Source organism: Micrasema longulum, unplaced genomic scaffold (genome assembly GCF_059751315.1).
Source record: "Micrasema longulum isolate JH-2025_06_02 unplaced genomic scaffold, ASM5975131v1 h1tg000438l, whole genome shotgun sequence".
Classification (NCBI taxonomy): domain Eukaryota; kingdom Metazoa; phylum Arthropoda; class Insecta; order Trichoptera; family Brachycentridae; genus Micrasema; species Micrasema longulum.
Genome location: NW_028277638.1, coordinates 190,436 through 214,064, shown reverse-complemented (window position 1 = coordinate 214,064; position 23,629 = coordinate 190,436). Strand labels below are relative to the sequence as shown.

Genomic DNA, 23,629 nt, shown 5'->3' with positions numbered 1-23,629 from the left:
GAATCGACTCCATGTTCTCGGCAATAACTATTCCGACGTTGCTGATATTTTTCATTTAAAATATAGCTTATATAAATTAACGCTATTTAATCATTTCAAAGATGATGAACGGTAATTTACATTTTTTAGATTTTGGTGCATTCTATGTTTACTTTTGTATGGGTACTATTGTGTACCATATTTACGTGTTTACTTATTTTTAAAATGACTTTCTGAAAATGTTTTTTTTATACAAAATGATTTTACTGTATTTAATATACTTATATTTTGTACCATTTAAGAAATATATACATAAATTATTTTCCTTTTAAAATTTTATTTGCACACATTGTTCATTATTTTTATATCTAAATATGTTTTTTTTCATACAAAACTCCTTGGTTATATATTTAGTATTTATGTAAAATAATACTTTAATTTTTTATTTTTTCACATTATATTGAAATGTTTATGTTAATAAATAAAAAAATAAATAAACAGAACCATAATCCTGGACGTATGTTTTTGACTCGATAGCTAATCTGAAAAAAAACCTGAAAATTGAAATCAAGTTCAGGTAAATCCGCTTCACAGTGTAGTGGCTAACGTGTCCGCTTTGCCTACCATGCTTGAGGTTTTGGGTTAGATTCCTGATAGGATCGGCATAAAATATTTGTTTTAAAGGTGTTTTACACTGCAATATTTCATTGTCCCTGAACTGTCACCTAAAGCGTATTATTAATCTTATTTTTCTTAGTCGTTTGCTCTTGGTAGACTAGTCGTGATGACGTCGGCAGGAGGGAAGTACGTTGTCACGATTTGCCTCCGCTCGCTTCATTCCAGGAGGCAGCCATTCTGGAGGCATTATGTTAAAATATCAAAATAAACATTCAGGGGGGTTGCCAATCTGCTCTGACTCTTAGGTCCATTTCACACGTATCGTCCAAATCCACGCGGCACGGTAAAATTATGGTGGACTGACATTTATTTTATTGTTTTGTATTTATTTAAAATTTATTCAGCGGCTCATCCCAGGTAAAAATCCCGAAAAAGATATCAAATGGATTAACAAATTACAACAGGGATGGAGAATACCTAAAAAGAAGGTAATATGAAAGTCTAGGCATTTACAGGGCTTACGACCTGTCATTGGCTGGTTTAAGTGGCCACTTTACACACTGTGTAACATTCACCATTTGGCATATGTTTGAACATCCACATTTCTTTAATTCTTCCATTTTTTTTATATCAGTGAAGTTAAAGAGCTTAAACCTTTATTGTTGTGAAGAAATTCATCTGACTGAATTATTTCACATACTAAGCAACGGCTGAAAACAATTTTCCAATTTTTAAACTTCTTTTTGGATCAGTTGGTTTTATTTACAATATTTGTGTTTACAAACATTTTGACAATCTCAAATATTGTAATATCAAATGGCGTTTAGTCGGTTTCATGGTGTACTAGTTATTGCGTTTGCCTGGCATTAAAACATTAAATAAATATGTATAATAAAAAATACATTATAATATAATAAATATTAATGTACCTTATGTTATTTTATGGTACCGTAAGGATATTTGCCATGATGTCGTAAAATGGATCGTTTATTTGTTGTGATAATAATATTTGATACTAAAATAATAATAATAACATTTGGCTGATTTATATAGCAACATTTTTGTGAAAAATCACCTTTACATTACATTCTAACTAAGTTGATGTTACGTATTATATTTTTTGATTAAAAATTGAGGGTATGATAAACGAAAGAAGTGATATTTCAGTTGAGATTTGTACTGACTGAGACTGTCGATGATTCGCAAGTGTGAAGGCAATTGGTAGGCAGAGGGGCTGCAAAAAGCACAATCTCCAAATCTAGTGTTTGGGCAGCGCCGGATTTCGATAAGTTTTTCTCTGCCTGATCACGTGATATTGTATGTATATTGTAAAACAATATTTTTCATCTACGACTAATATCTATAATTTGCATCACCAAAATACGATGATTATCATTGAACGAAATTAATTAATATTTACCTAATACTTCCTCGAAAAACAAAGTTTTCTATTACGTGTTAACATTATTTGTGTAAATTTAAAAATGAACACCAAAAATTAAATAAAATGGTAAAGAGTATACGTCATTCTAAAGAAAAAAATATTCTGCTTTACAATATATTGTGTTTGCTTCTACATTATTTATATTATTTTATTTGGATACAAGCATTTAAAATGGAAGTAAATGAAAGTGAGTATTTTCGGCACCTGCTTTTGTATGCGTTTAATCGAGGGGATAAAGCTGCTCGCGATATTTCCGCAGTGTTCGGTGAAGGTGCTATGAATTATTGACTTATTTGTTGTATATGATTTTTTTTTGTATCCTCAGTGTAATCCAGTCAGTGAAAAATTTACTTCCCTTTTTTCTCCATACAATGAAGTGCATATTATGTCGTTCTGGATTACCTTTTTTTAGTATAAAGATGCTAAAGCTACCGGATTACAGAGAGCTCCTTCAGGCAGCTTTCCTCGTTCGGCAACGAGCAACTTTTTCGTGTATGTGGGCACCGCCAAGGAGACTTAGATTCTCAGGTGCGGTGTGCGGTATGTAGTGGGCAAGCTGTACCATAAAAAAAGTACACAATAATTATGTTAACACCCGTTATATTTTTCGTAAAACAATACTTTTCGTCTAAAAAAACGGGACTCTACGGCTAATATCTCTTTTCCAATCAACATTCATTGGTCTAAAAATGCAATGATCCTTTTTTAAAATTAAGTCTTTTTTTATTAATTAAAGAATAAAGTTGATAGATAAAAAATAAGTTCTCCAGCAAGAAATTAAATAATTTTTTAAATTTATTTATTTTTATTAACTTGTATACACATTTATTCGGTACAGAGACACAGTTTATAGTGACACAATCATGCCTATGAACTCGCTCTAATTCGCTAGAAAATCCGTCTTGAGTCGGGGCACCTACAATGCACTATGTTTTATTTTATTTATATTTTTTTCCAGATTACCATTGGTGGGTCTAAGACCGACCCCCGGACGAAGGCGCTACTGGACGTGGTCCGAACTCGCCTGCTGCCGGGTAAAGTGCTAGCATTATCGGACCCAGACCAGCACCACACTACATCCTTTACAAGTGAAAGTCGTAAGTTTAAATACCTTTAACCTTTCCCTTACTATCCTAAAAACACCCGCGCGTTACGGTGTTGTGTAGTCACTACACATAAAAAAAATAAGAGATCGAAAAAAGAAAAAATGGAATATTTATAGAGAATTGCTTTAATTAACCATAATTTAATTCAAAGATGATAATATTTCAAATCTAACTGCTGAAAACATGAAAAAACCATTGGCAATCGCTAATGACTCGGACAACAAATAAGTCACGATTTTTATTATTTTATTTTGAATCTTGAAATAGGGCACATATAAACATATTTTTATGTGTGCTCTAATAATAACAATGTACATATATTTTATTTATAAGTTGTTTAACACGTATTTCTTAACCTTCTGTTTGAATTTTGATAAAAAAAAATAGTTTATAAATGCTTTTCCCATCTCATATTTTTTTTTACTGCCTTATATAAAATTCTAGGTTAGGTTGGTAGAATTAGGTTGTTGAGGGTTGGAGCTCTTATCCCAGTTAGAGATTAACAGAGAAGACACGAGGTCTGTTAGATGTTTATTTATTACAAGGCGAATAAATAATGAATTATGTCGGGTGAGTGTTACGGCGATTATGTGTTGAAGTAACTTTACTTGAACTACATGCTGGAGCTAAGTATATGCGTTGAGCAGGACTTGTTGGGCTGACTGATGCTGAACTGAACTGCACTGACTGGCGTTGCCACGCCCTGTGGTCTCTTTATAGGCAACGTTCCTTTGAAGTTTATTTCTTTATGGTAGGGACGATGTGAATGTACTGCAGAACGATGCTTCCGATTTTATGTGCAATATGTTGTATTGGATTCTATAAAAAATGACGACATTGCTTTCCTCGGTCATCGCACTATTTCAGGTGAAATGTCTTAGTACGTGTGTGTCATCGATTATGGATTACGAACCCCACAAGTTTATTTCTATATTGTTTATATTCATTACCAAAATATTTTGTTTTTCGTGTGAACTTTTGCATCTTCTTCTTAAAGAATCTCTTATCTTATTTTTTTCTAAAAGATGATTATTTACCCATATCTTTTTGGGACTATGCTTGATGTTGTTTCCATCTAATCGCACTATTTTACTGTTTTCATACACTGTATTAAAATTAGTCAAAATTTTGCTAAACACAGTGACGGGATCGGTTTCTACAATTAGGTTGTTCCAATTAATTTTGTTAATATTAGTATCAATTAGTTTGTCAGATAATAATGATAATGTTTTTTTTCCTTATGACTTGTTCGGGTTTCTTAAACGGGATGATGACAGCTGTCATGTAGTGGTCACCTATAGAGCTTCCATTTTTTTTGCACCACAACAGGCCAGGAGGCCTAATTACAGTGGTGAATTACATCACAGAGCACCCAGGCTTCAGAAAAATCACATTTTAATTTTTGTGTTCTCACCGGGAATCGAACCCGGAACCTTCCGTGCGCCAATCAAGCGTCTTGACCACTACACCACGGAGGCCGCCAATGGCCATTAATGTCCTTAATACCATGCTCTCTCTGTCGCGTATATAAATATGGTCCAGGCACGAGCTGACAGTTCTCTGCTGCATAATTGCTTCCATCGTTACGTCTAATACATCTTATTAATCCGATTGAGACCATCGTGTTTTTGTATTTTTGTACGGTTCTATTATTATGGTCCAAAAGGTTTATATTGATATCTTCGAGCCATATAATAGAATCCTTGTCCACAATGTTCCCGAGTAATTTTCTATTTCATATATTAAAAAAAACTTACTTTTATTTGGTGGTCAGTAGATTGAGAATAGATTAATTTTTTGCCACCTTTTGATAAAACTCTGTATGTATATACATATCCACACTTCCCCAATATTAAGGATTGTTTTCTTGAAATTCGATGTTGTCTTTTATGAAAAGTATAATACCACCACCTGATATGTTTTCTTGACAGTTAGAAAACATATTATAACCCTCTATCTTGTATAAGTTTAAATTGTCTTTCATTTTTTACTGCCGTTTCAAATATTGTTATTATATCGATATTTTCGAGCGATATATTTAGTGCGATAATTAGCTCATCTCAATATTTAGTGAGTGAACGTAGTATGTTAAATTGTAAACAAACAAGTTTCTCGGTTTTTGTTTCCCTTTTTATCCATTCATCGACATTGATAGTGCGCTTATGTACTTTATTATTTATTTATTTATTCATATTTTTTGCTTACATACTATAATAAATAATAAAAATAACGTGACCTCACTGGGGTGTCCGTGCCGAGGACACTTAACAATATACTATTTTTTTATTACATTTGAGAATACACAAAGAAGACTAACATAAAAAAAAACAAATATAATTAACAAATATTCAGACAGTTTTAAAAACAAGGTATTTATGTACATCTATATTATTTATATTACAAAACACACAATGAAAATAACAAAAACCTAACATAAGCTATACACTTGTGGAGCAGTTGATTCAATATTGGTATGGGCGAATGAGACAATCCATTTTACTTCTACCTAGCTCCACTATCCATTTTTTTATAGCCTTTTCAAACATGTTCTCGTTACTAATTGTTTTAATAGATAGTGGAAGTAGGTTATAGAGTTTAATTGAATAATACTCAAAATCCCTTTGTCCGTATAGTTTATTAGTTTGTGTTTGTTTGAGTTGTCTATGTGTTGAGGATCTAGTGATTGTATTATTTGTATGTGATGTATTGTGGGGGTTATGTCTTTCATTTTAGTAAGAGTAGTTTTTGAATCTATAAGTGAGTATTGTTTTAGCGTATAATTGCTTTGGTGTCATAAGTTGTGATTTATGGAATATTTCTTCAGTATGTTTCAAAACCAATATAATCGCTATCCATGTTTACCATTTTAGCAATCGAAATATTGTATCCTTGATCTGGCTTTATATCTGGTTAAGTGGTTGTTTCATTCGCCTACTATGCCTGAGATCCCGGGTTCGATGTCTGGCAAGGTTGAACGATGACAGGTTGACATGAAATATTTTTTTGACTAGTGGTTTTAAATTTCAATATTTCACTGACCTCGAACTGGCAACTGACGCATAAAATTGATCACTTTACAACAATAGATTATTTCCTTTCTGCACATTGCGGTGCATAGGGCACTTTGGTACCCAACCGCAGCGGATCTTGCTAATTTTTGTTACATGTTTTTATTTTTATTGATTAAGATTTACTTACATACATACGTACGAGTAATTATACACATATTTTAGAAAAATAGAATAAGGAGAAAGAAAAACTACAGTTGACAATTCTTATATAAAGAAATTCAGAAAGGCTATAAAAATGTGAACAGTGGAGGTGGGTAGAAGTAAAATGGATTGTCTCATTCGCCCGAACCAATATTGAACCACCTGCTCCACAAACGTATAGTGTATGTTATGTTTTTGTTTTTTTATTGTGCGTTTTATAATTTCAATAATATAGATATACAATAAATTAATATTTACATAAATACGTAGTGTATAAAACTATCGTAAACATTTTATAATTTCTCTCTGTATATAATGTCTTCTTTGTATATTCTCAGATGTATTTTTTTTATTGTTAGGTGTCCTCAGCGTAATCCGCAGTAAGGACACATTTTTAAAAATTATTTATCATATATTATTGTTTATAATGCGAAAAAAAAAATATGTATACAGTCGCCTGACTAAAAAATACTTCGTATGTTCTAAGACTAATGGTAAATGGTAAAATTACTAGTTTGCAAAGGAACATAGTAATAATGAAGGTATGCAAAAGAAAAATTACACTAAGCATCAATGAGAAATAAGAAATAGGCATATTTTATGTTGGATTCACTATGATATGACCAGTCTTACGCTTTAGCTGTTATTCCAGGGACCATGAAATAATGATAATATTTCATGTGGAAGTCTTGATTACCGTTTCTTTATGAAAACGACGACTGAGATACGCTGAATTCGGTGTATCTAAGCAGTGCCCTGTGCATTTTCATTTTCTGATACGGGTGTAGTAATTAATTTTATAACACTACGCAATACTGCGTGTTTAGTATTATATTTTCTGCTTAGTATTCCAGATTTCTAAAACAATATTAATGATATCGTTTACCTTGTTTCCATTTGCTATCTTACTGTACAACATAAAACACAATATATTTGTATATCAACAGGATTCTAGGAATAAACTTAATCTAATTCCCAAATCAAACCAGTGGGTTAATTTACGATATTAATTAGCTTGGTTAAAAATATATGGCTTTCTTCAGAAAGCCTCAGAAATGAAGTTTAAATAAACCGCAAATGCCAGAAACCAGTTAATACGTAATAATTAATTATGTTATCTTAAACCTCTTTATTTGTATAAAATAACATTAAATCTGAACCATATTTGTATTGAGGAAATCCGTTAAGATCAGAACAGGTGTTTCTTTCTTATAATAAAATTTTCCATTATGTATTAAAATAAATGGCACCTGGAAATCGCTACTGCAGTAAACAGTTTTCTAAGATTTCTGGAGAGGAAAGGAGGAGTGATTAAGGAAGAGAAAGGAGATGTTTCTTCAGACGTGATTTAAACAGAGATAATGTAGTAACATCTTTGATGGTGGATGGGAGATGATTCCACAGTTGAGCCGCATGGAAACTATATGAATTAGAGAAGAAAGAGGAATTGTGGATGGGTATTAAGAGAGTGCCTTGAGAATTAAAACGAAGAGGTAAACTATAAACTGATAAGCGTTGGAATTTTTCACGCAGGTATATAAGAGCGTTAGGACTATGAAGTACATTGAACAGAAGTGAGAGGGAGTGATAGTCTCTCCGCTGTCTAATTTTGAGCCATTTCAGTTGCCTATGATAATCAGAAATGTGGTCATATTTTCATGTATTCTAAAGTCGTTCAAGTTTATGAAGTTGCTCACAGCTTAAATCAGTCATAGAAACATCAGCGTAATCTAGAATGGGTAGTAGTAATGCTTGTACAAGGGTGGATTTAGTATTAATGGGTTAGAATTTTTTGCAGCTTTCTAAGTGAGTGTAGACTGAAAAATATTTTGCGGCTTAATTCATTAGTATGAGCTCGCCAGCAGAGATGTTCACCCATTTGTATTCCTAGATTTTTAACGGATTTCCTGTATTGAATATTGGTACCATTGACATCAAGAGGATTAAGTGAAGATACATCTAGCTTACTAAGCTATCTTCGACTACCCGCAAACATCATTTGTGTTTTAGATGGGTTTATTAGTAACCATTCTCTTTTGTCCATGTTGACACGCAATTTAGTTTATTAGACATCGATTCTATTCCCAACGGGTTTTCCGTTTTTTATACTTTTCAGCGCACTCTTTATTTCTACCATGCTTATCTCATATGAACTATCATCACTCGTTTCTTCCTCTGCACAACCAAGCTGTTGCTCAGAGACACTTTCAGTACTTTCGTATACCTCCATAAAGTCGGCGGCCTCCGTGGTGTAGTGGTCAAGACGCTTGACTCACGCACGGAAGGTTCCGGGTTCGATTCCCGGTGAGAACACAAAAATTAAAATGTGATTTTTCTCAAACCTGGGTACTCTGTGATGTAATTCACCACTGTAATTAGGCCTCCTGGCCTGTTGTGGTGCAAAAAAAAAAAAAAGAGAAAAAAGTATTACATCCATCTCTCTTTCACTCCTTCGTCATTTGTTAGTATTCGGCCATCTTTTGATTTAATTGCTTTTATGTTTTTACTTTCGGAGGAGTTCTTTGTCTTTTTCACCTCTTTCTAAAACAGTTTCGTATTGTCATAAAAATGATTGGACAATTTTATACCTTCTTCTTCGTTTAATTGTTTTTTTGCGTTCTTTAACTCCATTCTTAACCAACCTTTTGCATGCTTTATAACTACTTTTCGCTCTTTCATACTCGCTGCTATTGATGTCACTAATTAAGATTTTATGTAACACAAAAAATATCTAGATAGACTATTTTGCGATTAATTCGTTTTTAGTAACTGTGCAAATGCTTTTATATAATTTGAATTCAAGACATGTAACAACTGTTGCAAATATTCTACTCAAATTTCTTCCACGTTTCTTATGTGATTATTACGACGGAAAAATCTTTTAGTGTTACTAAAACCCATTTTCTTCCCGCAGAAGCCGTTAGGGAACACAAACAGTTGTCGAACTAATTTTACAAGAATATTATCATCCTAATATCCCCTGTCTACAGATGTTGCAGACATTTTGAGTCCATTAGGGCGTGTAGTTAGCATTAAATGAAAATACATGTTTTGAAGGCAGACGAATATCTCAACGGAGATATAAAAAAATAATTTGGAAACAAAATGTTGAAGAATTTCATTTTAAAAACGTGTAATTGTCGGGCGAAACTTTTCTCGAATGTATGAAATAATAAGTCAATTAGTTCAAAAATTAATATATTTTATTATGTAAGAGGAAAGGGTACAGTTGCTGGCAACTTGATTTTTGATTTATGAAAATCAGAAAACCACTAGCAGTAGTATTTTTACAGTCGTGTAACACTTTTCTTCGTGGTTTGGTGGATATGCTTGACGCTGCTTACAAATGGCGCATTTTCATTTTTGAAAATGTTTTCGACTAAACTAGAGAAAACATGCCTGTTTACCAACAAATATTTTAGTATATCGATCTTGTTTAGTGATGTTTTGCATATGAACTACATGAAGCAAAATAACAATGTTTTAAAGGGCATCAAATGTCATAATGTTTGCTTTACAACAAAATAACCATAAAAACATTCTAACTTCAAATTCGGAGAGTGGGCTATGTACTGTGCTTAAAAAACTTCAATGTTACAGTTATTAACATGCTATGCAAATAAATGTGTCTTATAGAAATAAAAAAAAACTCAGTTTTTAAATTAAAATTCTTATGGTCTATTTTATATTCATTCTTAATCACTCGCCGTTTTTCAATTCGAACGTCATTTAACAGTTATTAGCAGATGCTAATAACTATCACAAAAGGTATGCCAATTACTAGTGCCTGCGAATAGCAGGTGATCTAAGAAATATAATTGCATAGGTTATTAGCTTGTCACAATAATTGGTCGTTTATTTTTTTCTCCCATTAGTTTATTGTAGGTGTCAGCAAACCCTAAACAACTACAGTACCCAAAAAAAGCCTGATTGAGGAAGGAAATATAGCCTAAAAAATATCGGTTATTAGAGCTCAAGTAATATATCAAATCCCAGGACACTTTAGCAATTAAAATCGAAGAATCTTTCTTTAATTTTGCCTATAATTAGATGAAACAACAAAATGAAGAGTATTGATATTCCTAAGAACTTTTGGAAGAACATCAAAATAAATTATTTTTTCTCTCTTTTATTATGTATTCCATTATTTAATAATAAGTTTGTTTTCCTTCTTTATTCTTTTATTTTTTATAAAGGATATTTTTTTAAATATTTTTTTCTTTACATTTTACAATAAATTACAAATACCAAATATACTATTACATAAAAACGTAAAATGAGTATTTCAACAAAAAAATAATTCGAAACAAATTCAAATAATTCATCTCTGTCAGATTGTCCTTATGAAATGTATTTAACAGTTTTGGAGCTATGAAAAATGAGTGTTTTTGCCCGAGTTTGTTTTACAATTAAGGGTTTCAAGTAAACTATTCAATCTTTGACTCGATCTATTAAATTGTTTAGGAAATAAATGTTCGTAATGATGTTTTCTCACTGTATTCTTTCTTACTGTATTCTTACTGTATTCTTTAGATGTATGCTGTTACAATAACTGTATTCAATTATTGTGTGAAAAAGCCCTATGGGTGCCAACAAAATTAAATAGGTTAATGTTTTATTCTACAAAATAACCTAATTGTCTTTTCGGAAGTAATTGAAATTATCTAGATATTTTGCTAATCGAATACCAATGTCGTTTTTAGATGAAATTAGATTGAGAACTAAAAACATGTTGCAAGCCATATACTATATATGGCTAATCGCTTTTCACACTTAACTTCACGATTCGCTAATTTCTTTTTCTTTTCATTGGTTCTATAATTTTTCCCATTATCTCTTATCACCTTCTGTCGTTAACTATGCCCTATGACGTGCCTCACTCAAAACCTATCGAATTAAGTAATTACCTCCCTTACCTATTTCCGTTAACCTTTCTGTTCACTAATGTCGAAAGTTCTTCCACTCGAAGCGTGGATTTTGGCCGACAGCTACTCAACCCTTTCACATACACATTATTTATTTATTAGAAAAATCAACAGGAAATGATTGAATTCTAAGATATATATTATAAATAAATTTAAGCCTGATTACCGAATGAATTTTCTCGCTACTATCCGTGACTCTGTTATATGTCCTGTCGGATATCCAGATCTAGTGGCTTCCAAAGAGAATTTCAAGGATTAAAAAAAAAAGTAAATATTTCGGCGAATTGATCATGTCCAATTAATTTAATACCAGTCAGTGAAGAATTCGCTTCACTCTTTTTTCAATTTAATGCAGTGCATATTATGTACTACCTTCTTTCATCACAATGACGCTAAGGCTACCAGATTACAGAGAGCTTTTTCAGGCAGCCTTTCTCATACGGCAACAAGCTATTTTTCCGTGTATGTGGGCACCGCCAAGGAGACTTATGTCCTCAGATGCGGTGTGCGGTATGTAATGGGCAAGCTGTTTAAATAAATTAAATGAAGTCCACTTAAAGACTTTCTCCTGATTATTTGTATAAATCGTCACATGTTAATAATTTATAATGTAATATAAGTAATGGTGCACAAATAATACTATTATAAATATGAAAATCAATAGAACCTTGAATACAGAACACCAATGTCGATCGCGCAGTTACAAGTTATATGATTAAAGCGGACGGTAAGGAATTTTATGGACATACTTATGCATATTATGCATGCTGTCCGGTCATCTTATTGGCTCAGGATTCAAAACATTACATAACTTGAGTTTATGTTCAAACTATAATATTTTTGTTATTTTTTATGATATTAAAAAGGTACTACAATATAATTATTAGAGTAAAGTAGTTGAGACACGCTCACAGAGATCTACAGTCACGTGACGCGAGAGTGGGCGGGGCCACGAAGACCGAAGACCGCCAGCAGTTTGCTGAAGCGAGGCTCGCTCTCTCAGAATTAAGTCTTCTTAGTAATAACACTATTATTATAAATAATCTCAGTATCCACAAACAACCGGCTTTTCCTTAGCCACGCAAATATAGGTGATTGTACTGACCATGTTTATTCGATTGATCACAAATTGAAAATACTGCAGTGAGGGGTACCAAAAAAGCTTTTAAAGATTCTTTGTTTTGTTATTTCCGCGGTCTTTATTGTAAAGAAATATTTAATTTTCGCTTAATTAGTTTTAAAAAATTGAATATGCAAAACTGAAAAAACACGTCTTTATGGACAGTTTCGGAAAAGGGGTGGTTGTTTTCATCGTAGTCACGGAAATACATTTCAATTATCATTATTATTATTTTCCTATCCGCGCCTAGTGGTAAGTTTACAAGGCACTGTCATGGTATTCCAATTGCAAAGTATCTTGATCATTTGTCACATGAAGGCAAGTTGATTAGTTTAACGCTTCAGATCCAGTCCAAGGAGTACAAAATACTGTAGTTAAAAGTCACCAATTAAACAAATATATCACTTCCATTCTGTCGGGAATCGAACCTGAGACCTTAATCATGGTAGGCAAATGCTCTTACTTGTATACCACGAGGCGAACTTATCTTCACTCGATTTTCTTTTTCACGATTTGTACCTGAGAGTATCGACTTGGAAAGAGTTGTTCAGGGTTTTGGTTCTTTTTCACACACAGAACTGTATTTTTCACACGCCTAGACAGAAATAATTATTATTTCGCTTGAACACATTATAAATAAACCTGAATCTGTAAACTCAGGCTTGCCGACAAAATTCGAAATCTTTCAATATTCGTTTGATGGGCGACTTTTACTTCAGTATTTCTTTGTTGCCGAATTGAATCTGAAGTGTAAAACTGATAATATTGCCTTCGTGTATAAAATTATCAAGATACGCTGCAAAAAGAACACCAATTAACGGTTGCGGATAGGAAAATAAAAGTGATGATGAAAATATTGTGAAATTAAAATATTACTAAATGAATTCAAAGTAAAGTTTTTTTTTATTCATCCCAAGTAAAAACAGCATTCCTTTTTTAATTTTCCCTTTTAATTAGTATTACTGGATGATTAATTTATGTTTTTCTTTTAATTTCGTTTATTTTTTTTAAATTCTCATATATGTATATTCCAAATTATATAACTTCAAATTCATAAATAACTATAACAGTGTTAGCCACTCTCGAAGCACAAAAGTTAGTCTCTTTCTTTGAATGTTGCAGTTTTAAGGGTGACTAAATATATTTATGTAAATTGTAATTGTAAAAAAAAAACAAGTATCATTTTATGTGACTATATTAATTTATAAATTATTTAACTATCATTAAAAATAACAAAAATCGTATAGTTCGAATATAAATGTGGATGTGAAAGGGTTAAGTAGTTGTTAGTCTGTTTATCGAAAGTAACCTGGTAACTGTTTTTCAAATTAATTTTAAGACTTAGAAACTTCTAGATTTTAAGGGTTAACACCTTCTCGCCTCCCGCGGGCGCAATCCGTTAAGTTACGGAAGCCAATTAAGGGGGTCTAATACTTTTATTTGACTCTTCTGATCCTTGGCTCATAAAAAGATTGATGGCAACCATCGGCGGAAACTACGAGAAATCTCCCCACCTTCCTAATAGTATTTTCCCCTTAGACAGAATAATGACGCCGTGTTTGTTATGACATCCGTTATTGCCTACCGATTCTAAATAAAAACCCGAGTTCGGAAAATATTTTAGCCCTTTCGTAACGTATGTTATTGGTCAAAGTTTGGTCAAAATATATTTTTAATTGTCAATTTTGGAAAAACTTTTTTATCTTTCCCTTTTTAAGCACAATATTTTGAGTACGTCCAAACTTTTTTAGACAAGGACTGGTTTCAACTCCATAGGGAGCTGTTAATATTAACTTACGTATTACAACATAAATAAAAAACATTTAGGAGAGGGAAAATAGATGTCGAGATCAAATAATTTAACTTGCGAACAACCTAGGACCAACAGAAAAAGAAACAGTTTTTTGTATACAGCAATAAATTTTTACTATTCACTTTCTAATGATCTAAAAAATATACAAAACATGTACGTACTTAAAAAACACCCAAATAAAACAGTTTTTACAGCCCGTGTGACGAGTGATATGTGATATTATTTTATCGAATTTTTATTTAAATTATTGTGTTATCATATATAATATCCCCTCATACCAGCACTTTTGCTGATTGGGAATATTTCGTACAAATAAAATATGTAATATAACGTAATATGTAAAGTTTAAAAACCTTGTGTTTTGTCATTAAGAAATATTTTTTTTTAGATATTAACAGGACTTATGACCTGTCATTGGCTGGTTTAAGTGGACACTTTACAAACTGTGTTACAATGAACATTCTGCCTATATCTGAACATCTATATTCCTGCAATTTTTTCACCTTTTTTTAAACAATTATTTAATTCCCGCCAAACTGCAATTGCAATGCAAATCTGTTGATGTTTGTGAAGTTAAAGAGCTGAAACCTTTATTTATGCGGGTGAGGTTCATCTGATTGAATTATTTCACCTACATACTAACCAGGCAACGCCTGTTTTTTTTTCTCTTTAAAGGACATAAAAAAACGAATTAAAATAAATGTGGGTCTATGAAATATTGTTTAGTAAAAAAAAATGTACTAAGGTAGTAGCATAAAAAATATTTTTCAGTTTAGATTTTAAAATTCTCGCAAAAACAGTTCATTGCATTGGCTACGCCCATAATACGTCACGATTTGGTTGAATTTTGAACTTTGTTTTTGACCACTTAAATTTAAAGAGAACATCGTCACTAATTTTGACGTCACAATTATCAAGGCCAAACATGTCCTGTCTTTGTAGACAAATTTTTTAACAATTTAAAAAAATAAATGAAATATATATATATATGAAATAATTTCTCCACAATATCTATGTATATTGATTTTGAAAATACAATAAATTTTTCTAAATCTATTTCACATATTTTAATCGGTATTCGTCGGATGAGATATTAACCTATTCTATTGTATTCTTTTTTTATTTCTTCATATTTGTTTCTTTACGGCATTGTTAATTTGTATGGTTTAGCATTTTATAAAATAAAAAACCAGTTCCAAAAAAACTTCCTCATTTCTGTCTAAACTGATAAATTGATCTGATCTCTACGGAACTGCTACTGATGGTACCTAAAAGTGCTACTGCTTTTATAGTAGTTGTCTATGGTAATATATTTACTTTCTAGTGGGGAATTCAAGTCATCTTTTATGTCCATTTCTGTCAGCAATTTGATATCCGCGCCATGGTAATCAGTGTTTTGGATGTTACGTATAGGAAATGCGTAATTCACTTCTGTTCTTATGATAATAGTTTGTCAGGTGAAAGTTATCGAGTGAGTCCCACAAACCATTACTTAATAGATGTTAAAAAAATACATCTATCCTGAAATATGTCCTGTTTCTCTGGCCTACCTCCACTCTCCACCTAGCTATTCGTCTCATGAAGTTTTCCTTTCATCCATTATGATTCCTCCCGAGATAGAATTAGGCCCTATTGTTTGTCTCATTGCATTGTTGGAGCGTTTTCGAGCGAAAGCTTTGAATTATTTGTTCCTGAATGGGTTTTGTCTCATTATATGACACGATTTAATGAATTGTGGCTCTTGCCTTGAATCCTTGAAAAACTGATTCATTGGGCAGCGTTTGGCTTTGGAGACAAATAAAATTCATTTCAGTTTTAGTGCTTCAGAACGATGTTTATTTAACAAATTAATTCGTTTAGTTGCATATCAATATAGTGAGCTTATTAAGTGTGAAGATTTTTCAGTTGGAAAAGAGTTTTTTATACACGCGTACATATTTATAATGTAATATGTTAATATACAATGTAAGTAGTAAACTTACTATAAAACAGTGTTTCTCAAACTGTGGGTCCTGGGCACAAGTAAGGAAAAATTAAGGGATGAATGATAGGGGTTCGCGTATTCAAAAATGTTTAAAAACACTGCTATAAAGTATTAATATTTTATGTGGGACCAAACAATTTTATCATTTGAATTTTATTAAAAACTTTTTTATTCAATTCTGTTTTTACATTAGATACCTAATTACGTGAAAAAATTGAACTTGTTACATTTATTTATATTATTTGTTGGGTTTCTGGCCGTATAAAAATTGAAAAGTATTATATTTACATTTTATATTTTATTTTATTTGGGAAATCAACAGTTCTACATACATATTTTAAGTAAACAAACAGATATAGTGTATAAACTCAGAACTAATAACAGATTTCCACATAGTATACAAAGTTAGTAAAGAAAATATATTACATATCAAATAAATATACAATTTATACATATAAAAATGTTATTTTCATGTACTCAATAATCAAAGATTTTTTTATTTTTATTTTATTGCCCATCAAGTGAAATAATTCAAATAAAGCCATATCAATAATTATTATAATATTTTTACTTCATAGAAATTGGCAGATGGAAAGGTTTTTAAAACACGAATGTTTAAACCTAGTCAGAATGGTAAATGTAAAATAGATCAGTAAAAAAATCAACCTCAGGCCGGTCATAAGTTCTGAAAATTCTTAGACTTCCATCTTTGCTTCTTAAAAAGGGTGTAACGCTATGTATCACACTGTAACATTTATCATTTATCATGCTTAAACATCGAAATCTTTTTTCATTTATTTATTTAGGAAAAACAACAGTTATATAAAAATAAAAAATATAAAAAAATAGTACATATTATACCTACATCAAGGTAAAGTTTTTTACAAATATAACGGGAGAACATGGTACACAGTAAAGAGAAAAAATAATATTTTATAAAAGACAATAATATAAAGGTTTAGCAATGAGGAAATAGAGTAGAGGAGAAGGATTTTTATAATATAGTTATTTAAAAATCATTCGTAAACGCGTGGAGGCGTATGAAAAAACATCTAGATTTATACTTTTCTACCATCTCTTGACTATTGTTAAGTAAATGAGCTCTAATTTTCTTGCTTCCTCTTTCACAGTAGTAGCTGCTCGATTGTAAAATAATATACCCACTAAAGTTAGAGACACTCCTTCTTTATTAACATTTAAATCAATATTAAAATTTCACTATCTAAATGTTTGAGTTGTTTCTTTTTCCTTCTTTCCTTCCTATCCCTTTCCTCTCCTCTTTATAGAAAAGTGTACTTTTAAAAATATTTTTTTGTTTAAATGTTTATTTTTAAATTATAAGATTCTGCATAATTACCTAGAATATGTCCATGTACTTGTAGTTTTCTCAAACTGAACGGTTTGGGTGAGTAGGAAGAAATTGCCTTTAGGCAATATGCCCGGCCTTATATGTATGTATATTGTATATGCATATAAAATGTTAAATAAACAAAGAAAAAACCAACCTTTCTTGGTGAAGATGAGATATTAATATATATATATGTATATTGATAAACTTCTCAGGTTATTCATGTACAAAATTTGTCTATAAAGATTAAGACATGCTCAAAATAATTATTTGTCAAAATGTCTTCAAGCACGAAGACTCCACTGGATTATCAGGAGATCAAGTTGCCTTTCTATGGGGGTTTCTTGATAAAGGTTCCCGTCGACAGCCGGTCCTTTTTATGGAAATCCTTGCAAGCCGCAGGATTAAAGGTGACAATGGAAACCCCAGGTATCCTTAAGTGTGGCAAATGAAGGCCAGGAAATTTACGAACCAAGATTGGCAAATATTTCAGCAGAGATGAAAATTCCATCTCATTAATATGTAAATATGGATCATCATCAAGTTTTTATCCTCACCTGATAGTGGATAGGGTACTGAATTGGTAAAATAAATTCAGCGTATTTTGATCAATTGTAGCAAGAAGATAAGGTGATCAGTCTAACGCTTCAGGTGCTTAATCTGTTTTAGAGGTCGTGTGACCTCATTTAAGATTCGCACATTTTTAGGAAAAATAATATTTGTATTCATCATGAGATTTTCAATTTCGGGAATGATAAAAAATTCGAATCATGCTGTGGTAGAGTGGGGTTCGAACCTCGGATCTCTGATCCGTAAGTCTGCAAAATAAGCTACTGGATCACAACCAGGCACTGTAGTCCCTTTATATTTATTAATTTAGCTATCGTAAATAGAATTTATTTTGTCTATCAGAATTTTTTTTTTTTTATTACCAAGTTTTACATGACAAAATATCATAGTTATCCATTTAGTTGAGATACTGGTAACCTTATTATTTTACTTAATTGGTATTTTTTCAAACATATTTTTTCTGCTTCGTGTATTTTCTAGAGAATCTGAGAACGCCTCTTTATATATTCCGAACACGAGAATTCTTTTTAATAAGCTTTTAAAAGCTCAACACCGCTCCTTCAATGAGAACTCAAACTCAAAAGGCATTTAATAAAGGAGTTTATACTGTTGTTTTGCTCTACCTCTTGTTTATCTGTAAACAATGAACTTTTCGATACAAAGCCCGCAACTTACGAGTGCGGGTTCTCGGAATAAGAATGAGTTTCTTAGGAAAGTTTTTGCGTTATTAATATAGTTTCTCAGGGCTGAGTTTGCGTCAGTTGGTAGATGAATCCTCATCACATCTTTTAAACAATTTGTTGTGTTTCTGGCAGTTGTAAAGTCACGTGCACGAAAATAATAGGTATACCATATTATAATTCATTTCAAATCGCATATAAGAATTATTTCTTGGCCTCTTAAAATGATGAAAGTGACTATTCACTATATAAAACTGATAATATGTTTTAAACTTAATTCAAATACTTTATTCTTATCATCGACCTTAAGTATTTTGGCTAAAAAATAAATTTATTAGTGACACGAAAACGTATATAGTTACTGAGTGAATTTATTATAGTTAATTAAATTTTTATGTATTTTTTATTGTATTTTTCTCATAAAAATAAAATACACAAAAGAATTAATACAGTGGTTTCAATATGTCGGTAGAAATATATATATACTCGTATATATTATAATGTGTCTCAATTACATTAGGAGGATAACTTTTATTATGACATACTAATATTTTCTGGTTTTAGTGTATCAGTGTTATTATTGTATATGTCAGCGAGGATGAGTATGCATATATATATATATATTATGTGAGTGTTTTTTATATGTGTATGGGTGTGTGAGAATTGTATGTATGTGACAATGTATATTGAGTTTAAGTGGATTTATTGAACAATATCTCTATTTATTTTTGTTTACTAAGTTAGTCTTCTTTGTTTATTCTCAAATGTGAAAATATTAATAAAAAAGTATATAGTAAAGTGTTCTCGGCACGGGTTACCCCAGTGAGATCACATTATTTTTACTATTAAATATAATTTAAAATGGAAAAAAATATGAATAATTAAATAAATAAAACATATCTTAGTATTTAAAGCATTAACTTTGTGGTCAAACATTTCACTAAATGTTATTAAATATTTGTACACAACCACTTGCCGACTTTTCTGTGTAAACCGGTTTTAAGACGTACCCGTCTCTTCGTCAGGACACCAATTAAACACCAACATGCAAACCAACATGCAAAACCCACTATGGTATTAAGTGGTTATAAACAAATATTTAATAACATTTAGTAAAAAAAACTTTTTCTTTTTTTATCAAACCGTAATGAGGAAACTTATCAACCACCTTATTAATCGATGAAGAATTGTTAAGAACGCTCCGGCCTAAAATCCAAATTTAAAAACATGTGAATATTTAAAAAAAATATATATATATATGTATATGTAAGTACTCATAAACACAGATACAGATATGATTACATGTATGTATGTATGTACATTATGTTAATATTTGGTAGTATATGAAATATAATATATTGAAAACATTCAATGAGCATACTAGGTCCCTATATACTAGAGAAATGCATATACTACAAGAAATTGGAGGATACCCATATTTGGTAAATAAAGAAGTTTGTATTTTATGATTACAATAAAAATTTATTTTTGGTGGATCCCAATCAGATTCTTTCGCTAAATTCATTTTAATTTCGACCCATTTATTTCTTTTGACTTGATTTTAATGAACGCAAAAACAATTCACCTGACATTTAGTATATTTTAAAAACATATTTCTATCAGTGCGCCGCTGTATGTAAGAAAAACTTCGCAATTGCTAGGCGTAGTTTGACGTTAAAAAAACAAAATTAAAACGAATTATATTAAGCTTAGTTAATTACTCATGAAAAAATATTTACTGATGAAAAGTTACACGATCCATTTAACAATGTCTATTCGAAAGGTTTTTACACGCTTTCATGACACAAGCAGGCATTTTTGTTTCAATTCTAAACGTAACACCTATCTTGCGGTTGGAAAACTACTCAATGTGCGTTAGGCATCGGCTAGGGGTCATCATTTTTGAGGACTGGGTGCGTCTATGTGTATTAATAGGTAGACAGTTATAATGCATTCGTCTATTAATAAACTCCAATCTTGGCATTATTTACAAATCAAATAGTACTTACAAAGCAGTAGTCAACAAAGTAAAGACTGTTTAACGTACTCTTACACGGTTTTTACGACCAAAAAAAATAGCTGTCATATTAAATTATTTGGGTAAATCATAGGAACGCAAAAATGTCGTTCTATTGAAATAAAAAAAGGATATAAGGTAGACAGGCACCGAAGTTTCTAAAACAGCAAAGTAAAATTACACTTAAAATACATAAGATGTTTGCTACATACATTAAAGTAATCCGTTTTTTTAATTTTATTTATTTTTTAATTTAAATAATATAATTATACATTTTTCCAACTTTTTTAAATTTCAAATGTTATATTTTTACTTAAATCCCACCAAGCCACTTTCTGTAGCTTGTTGGTGGAGATTATATTTATACTAACTTATATAATATTATTTACATTTATAAAAACAATGAATAACAGATATAAATGAACAGCCGGAAAGATCAGAATATACATGTATATACAAGTAATAATATATAAATTTATTTTTGAAGTACAAGAAAATATATGAAAAGTGAAAATATTTACACATAAGCTACTATTCAAATAAAAAAAATTGATCGTGATTAGATTAGATTCAAATAAAAGGTTTGAATCTTACGGGAAAGAACCAGCTTTTCGTGAGCATACCATGAAAACTGGCCATGTCAGAATTTTGGTTAGTTGGTTTTATACACTTGTTTTAAAGTTTCTTTTGGTTTACATACACAAACGACTAGCAATGTATTATCGTCGTTCGGCATGCAACACCGCGTAAGCGACATAAAACAAAATGTTCAGGAGAGCGAATAAAGTTGTTATTTAATTTATTTTTTTTGCTTTTTAAATACCTGTATGTTTATTTTATTGGTTTTTAATTCAGAAATCATTATCATTTTTATTCGGGTAATGTAATTCGCGGATTTGCACATTTTTTGCATGTAAATAATGTTAGTTCAACCATAAAGAAACAAATTATTTTTTCTTTAAAACTATGATTGGTTCCAAGGATTTAAGGATAATAAAAAAAGTAAGTTTCGAAAAATATTTTTACTTCATAATTTCACAGAATTTCACATTGTGTACACTATAAGTATACTTTTAAATAATAAATATTTATGTAAGTACTACATTAAATTATAATTATTAAATAAAAAAAGAAATAAATTATTTTTCGTTCAAAGCTATGATTGGTTCTAAGGATTTAAAGATAATAAAAACAGCAAGCTTTGATATTTTATTTATATTTTTTTTTCACCCATTTTTCTTTCTTTTTTAGGTGAACCGTCAAAATATCAACAAAGTTATATTTTTATTTTATTTTATTCAGAAAACATACAGTCATACAAAATAAGTTTTAAAAACAACAATTTTAACATAACAACATAAAAAGACCAATTAAGTTTTCATAAATTAAAAAGATATAAACATTAAATGTGACAAAGAAATAAAAAAATAAATAAGAATTTTAAGTGAGAAAAGAATAATTGTTGACATTAGCGTTTTCCATGGAGGTAATAAATAAAAATAAATAAAAATACCGAATGTACACTCCGAGCCGACGCACACACATGAACGCACATATAAAACATACACAAACATATACATTACATGCGGCACATATACATAACATAAATCACTCAAGATGCACATTCAGCAACTATCCCAAATAATCGACCCCATGAAGAAATTTTCTGTACAAATGCAACGTGCAGTTAAAAATGTCTACATCAATACCGAGTCCGTTATAATTTCTACAGGTACGTCTAATGAATGAATTCGAGGTTTTATTGTTTTTACAAGTTGGTACATAAAAAAGGGAATTTAATCTAGTATAGAGAAGAGGACAACGGAAACCAATATTTTGTAAAAGATACGGCTAATCAACTATATTATTGAGAATTTTGAAAAGAAAAATTAAATCATATGTAAGGCGACTTTTTTGTAGTGATTCTATATTAAAATTGATCAAAGATGCGCCGTAATCATTTTCAATGTTGCCAAAACGATATTCCAGGCTCCTTATAAATTTCTTTTGAATGTTTTTAATTTGATTAATATATACATTATATTGAGGGGACTATACTAATGAAGCGAATTCGAGTTGACTTCGCACATAAGTATAGTAAAGAAGTTTGAATGTATTTGGTGATGAGAATGGCTTGGAGATTCGTAAGATAAACCCTAGAAGTCTGTACGCCTTATCTACTATTGTATTTATGTGATCTCTAAATAAAAGCTTATCATCCATCAGTACACCCAAATATCTCGCTTTCATTGAACAATTGACAATTTTCCCAGATAGTTTGTAGTCAAATAGTATACTTTTTTTCTTTCGAGTAAATGACATGACAAGACATTTATCAGAATTCAATAATAACTGATTGTCCTTGCAATAGCAACAGATTCTATCTAAGTCAGCTTGAAGAACTTCGCAATCATTTATTGAAGACACATATCGACACAACTTCTTTAAAAGCTCGTTAAAATAATATTAAGCATAGTCCATCTCATCATAATTACTATTTATTTTTAATTACTGTTAAATTGGAGACCTAAACACAATTTACAATGAAAAAACTGCTCACCTTAAGCAGCGAGGCGTACGTACGGTGTGCTGTCAAAAATTCACTCTTGTACTATATAATCTGTGAATACACTATGGCCGCCATGACACATTCTCGGTGTTGCAGTGCAGACAACATTCGTGGTGTTACATTTTGCCCTTAAAAATGACGATTTATACAAATATTTGACATTCTGGGTATGCACATTTGGGGAGAAAAAGGTAACGAATCGAATGGTATCAAAAAGTCACTTTTGAAAAAAATGTCGAATTCG

The 23,629-nt window shown here is 30.9% G+C and overlaps 1 protein-coding gene across 3 annotated transcripts in view; it reads left to right on the top strand.

Annotated features, from left to right (window-relative positions):
• Positions 1 to 23,629, top strand: part of LOC148281537 (spermatogenesis-associated protein 20) — a 232,790-nt gene that overhangs the window by 177,346 nt on the left and 31,815 nt on the right. For all 3 annotated transcript variants that reach the window (XM_088226546.1, XM_088226545.1, XM_088226549.1), the window contains exon 5: positions 3,000 to 3,138. In XM_088226546.1, the coding sequence (XP_088082672.1) occupies positions 3,000 to 3,138 (139 nt within the window). The remainder of the gene's footprint in view (positions 1 to 2,999; positions 3,139 to 23,629) is intronic.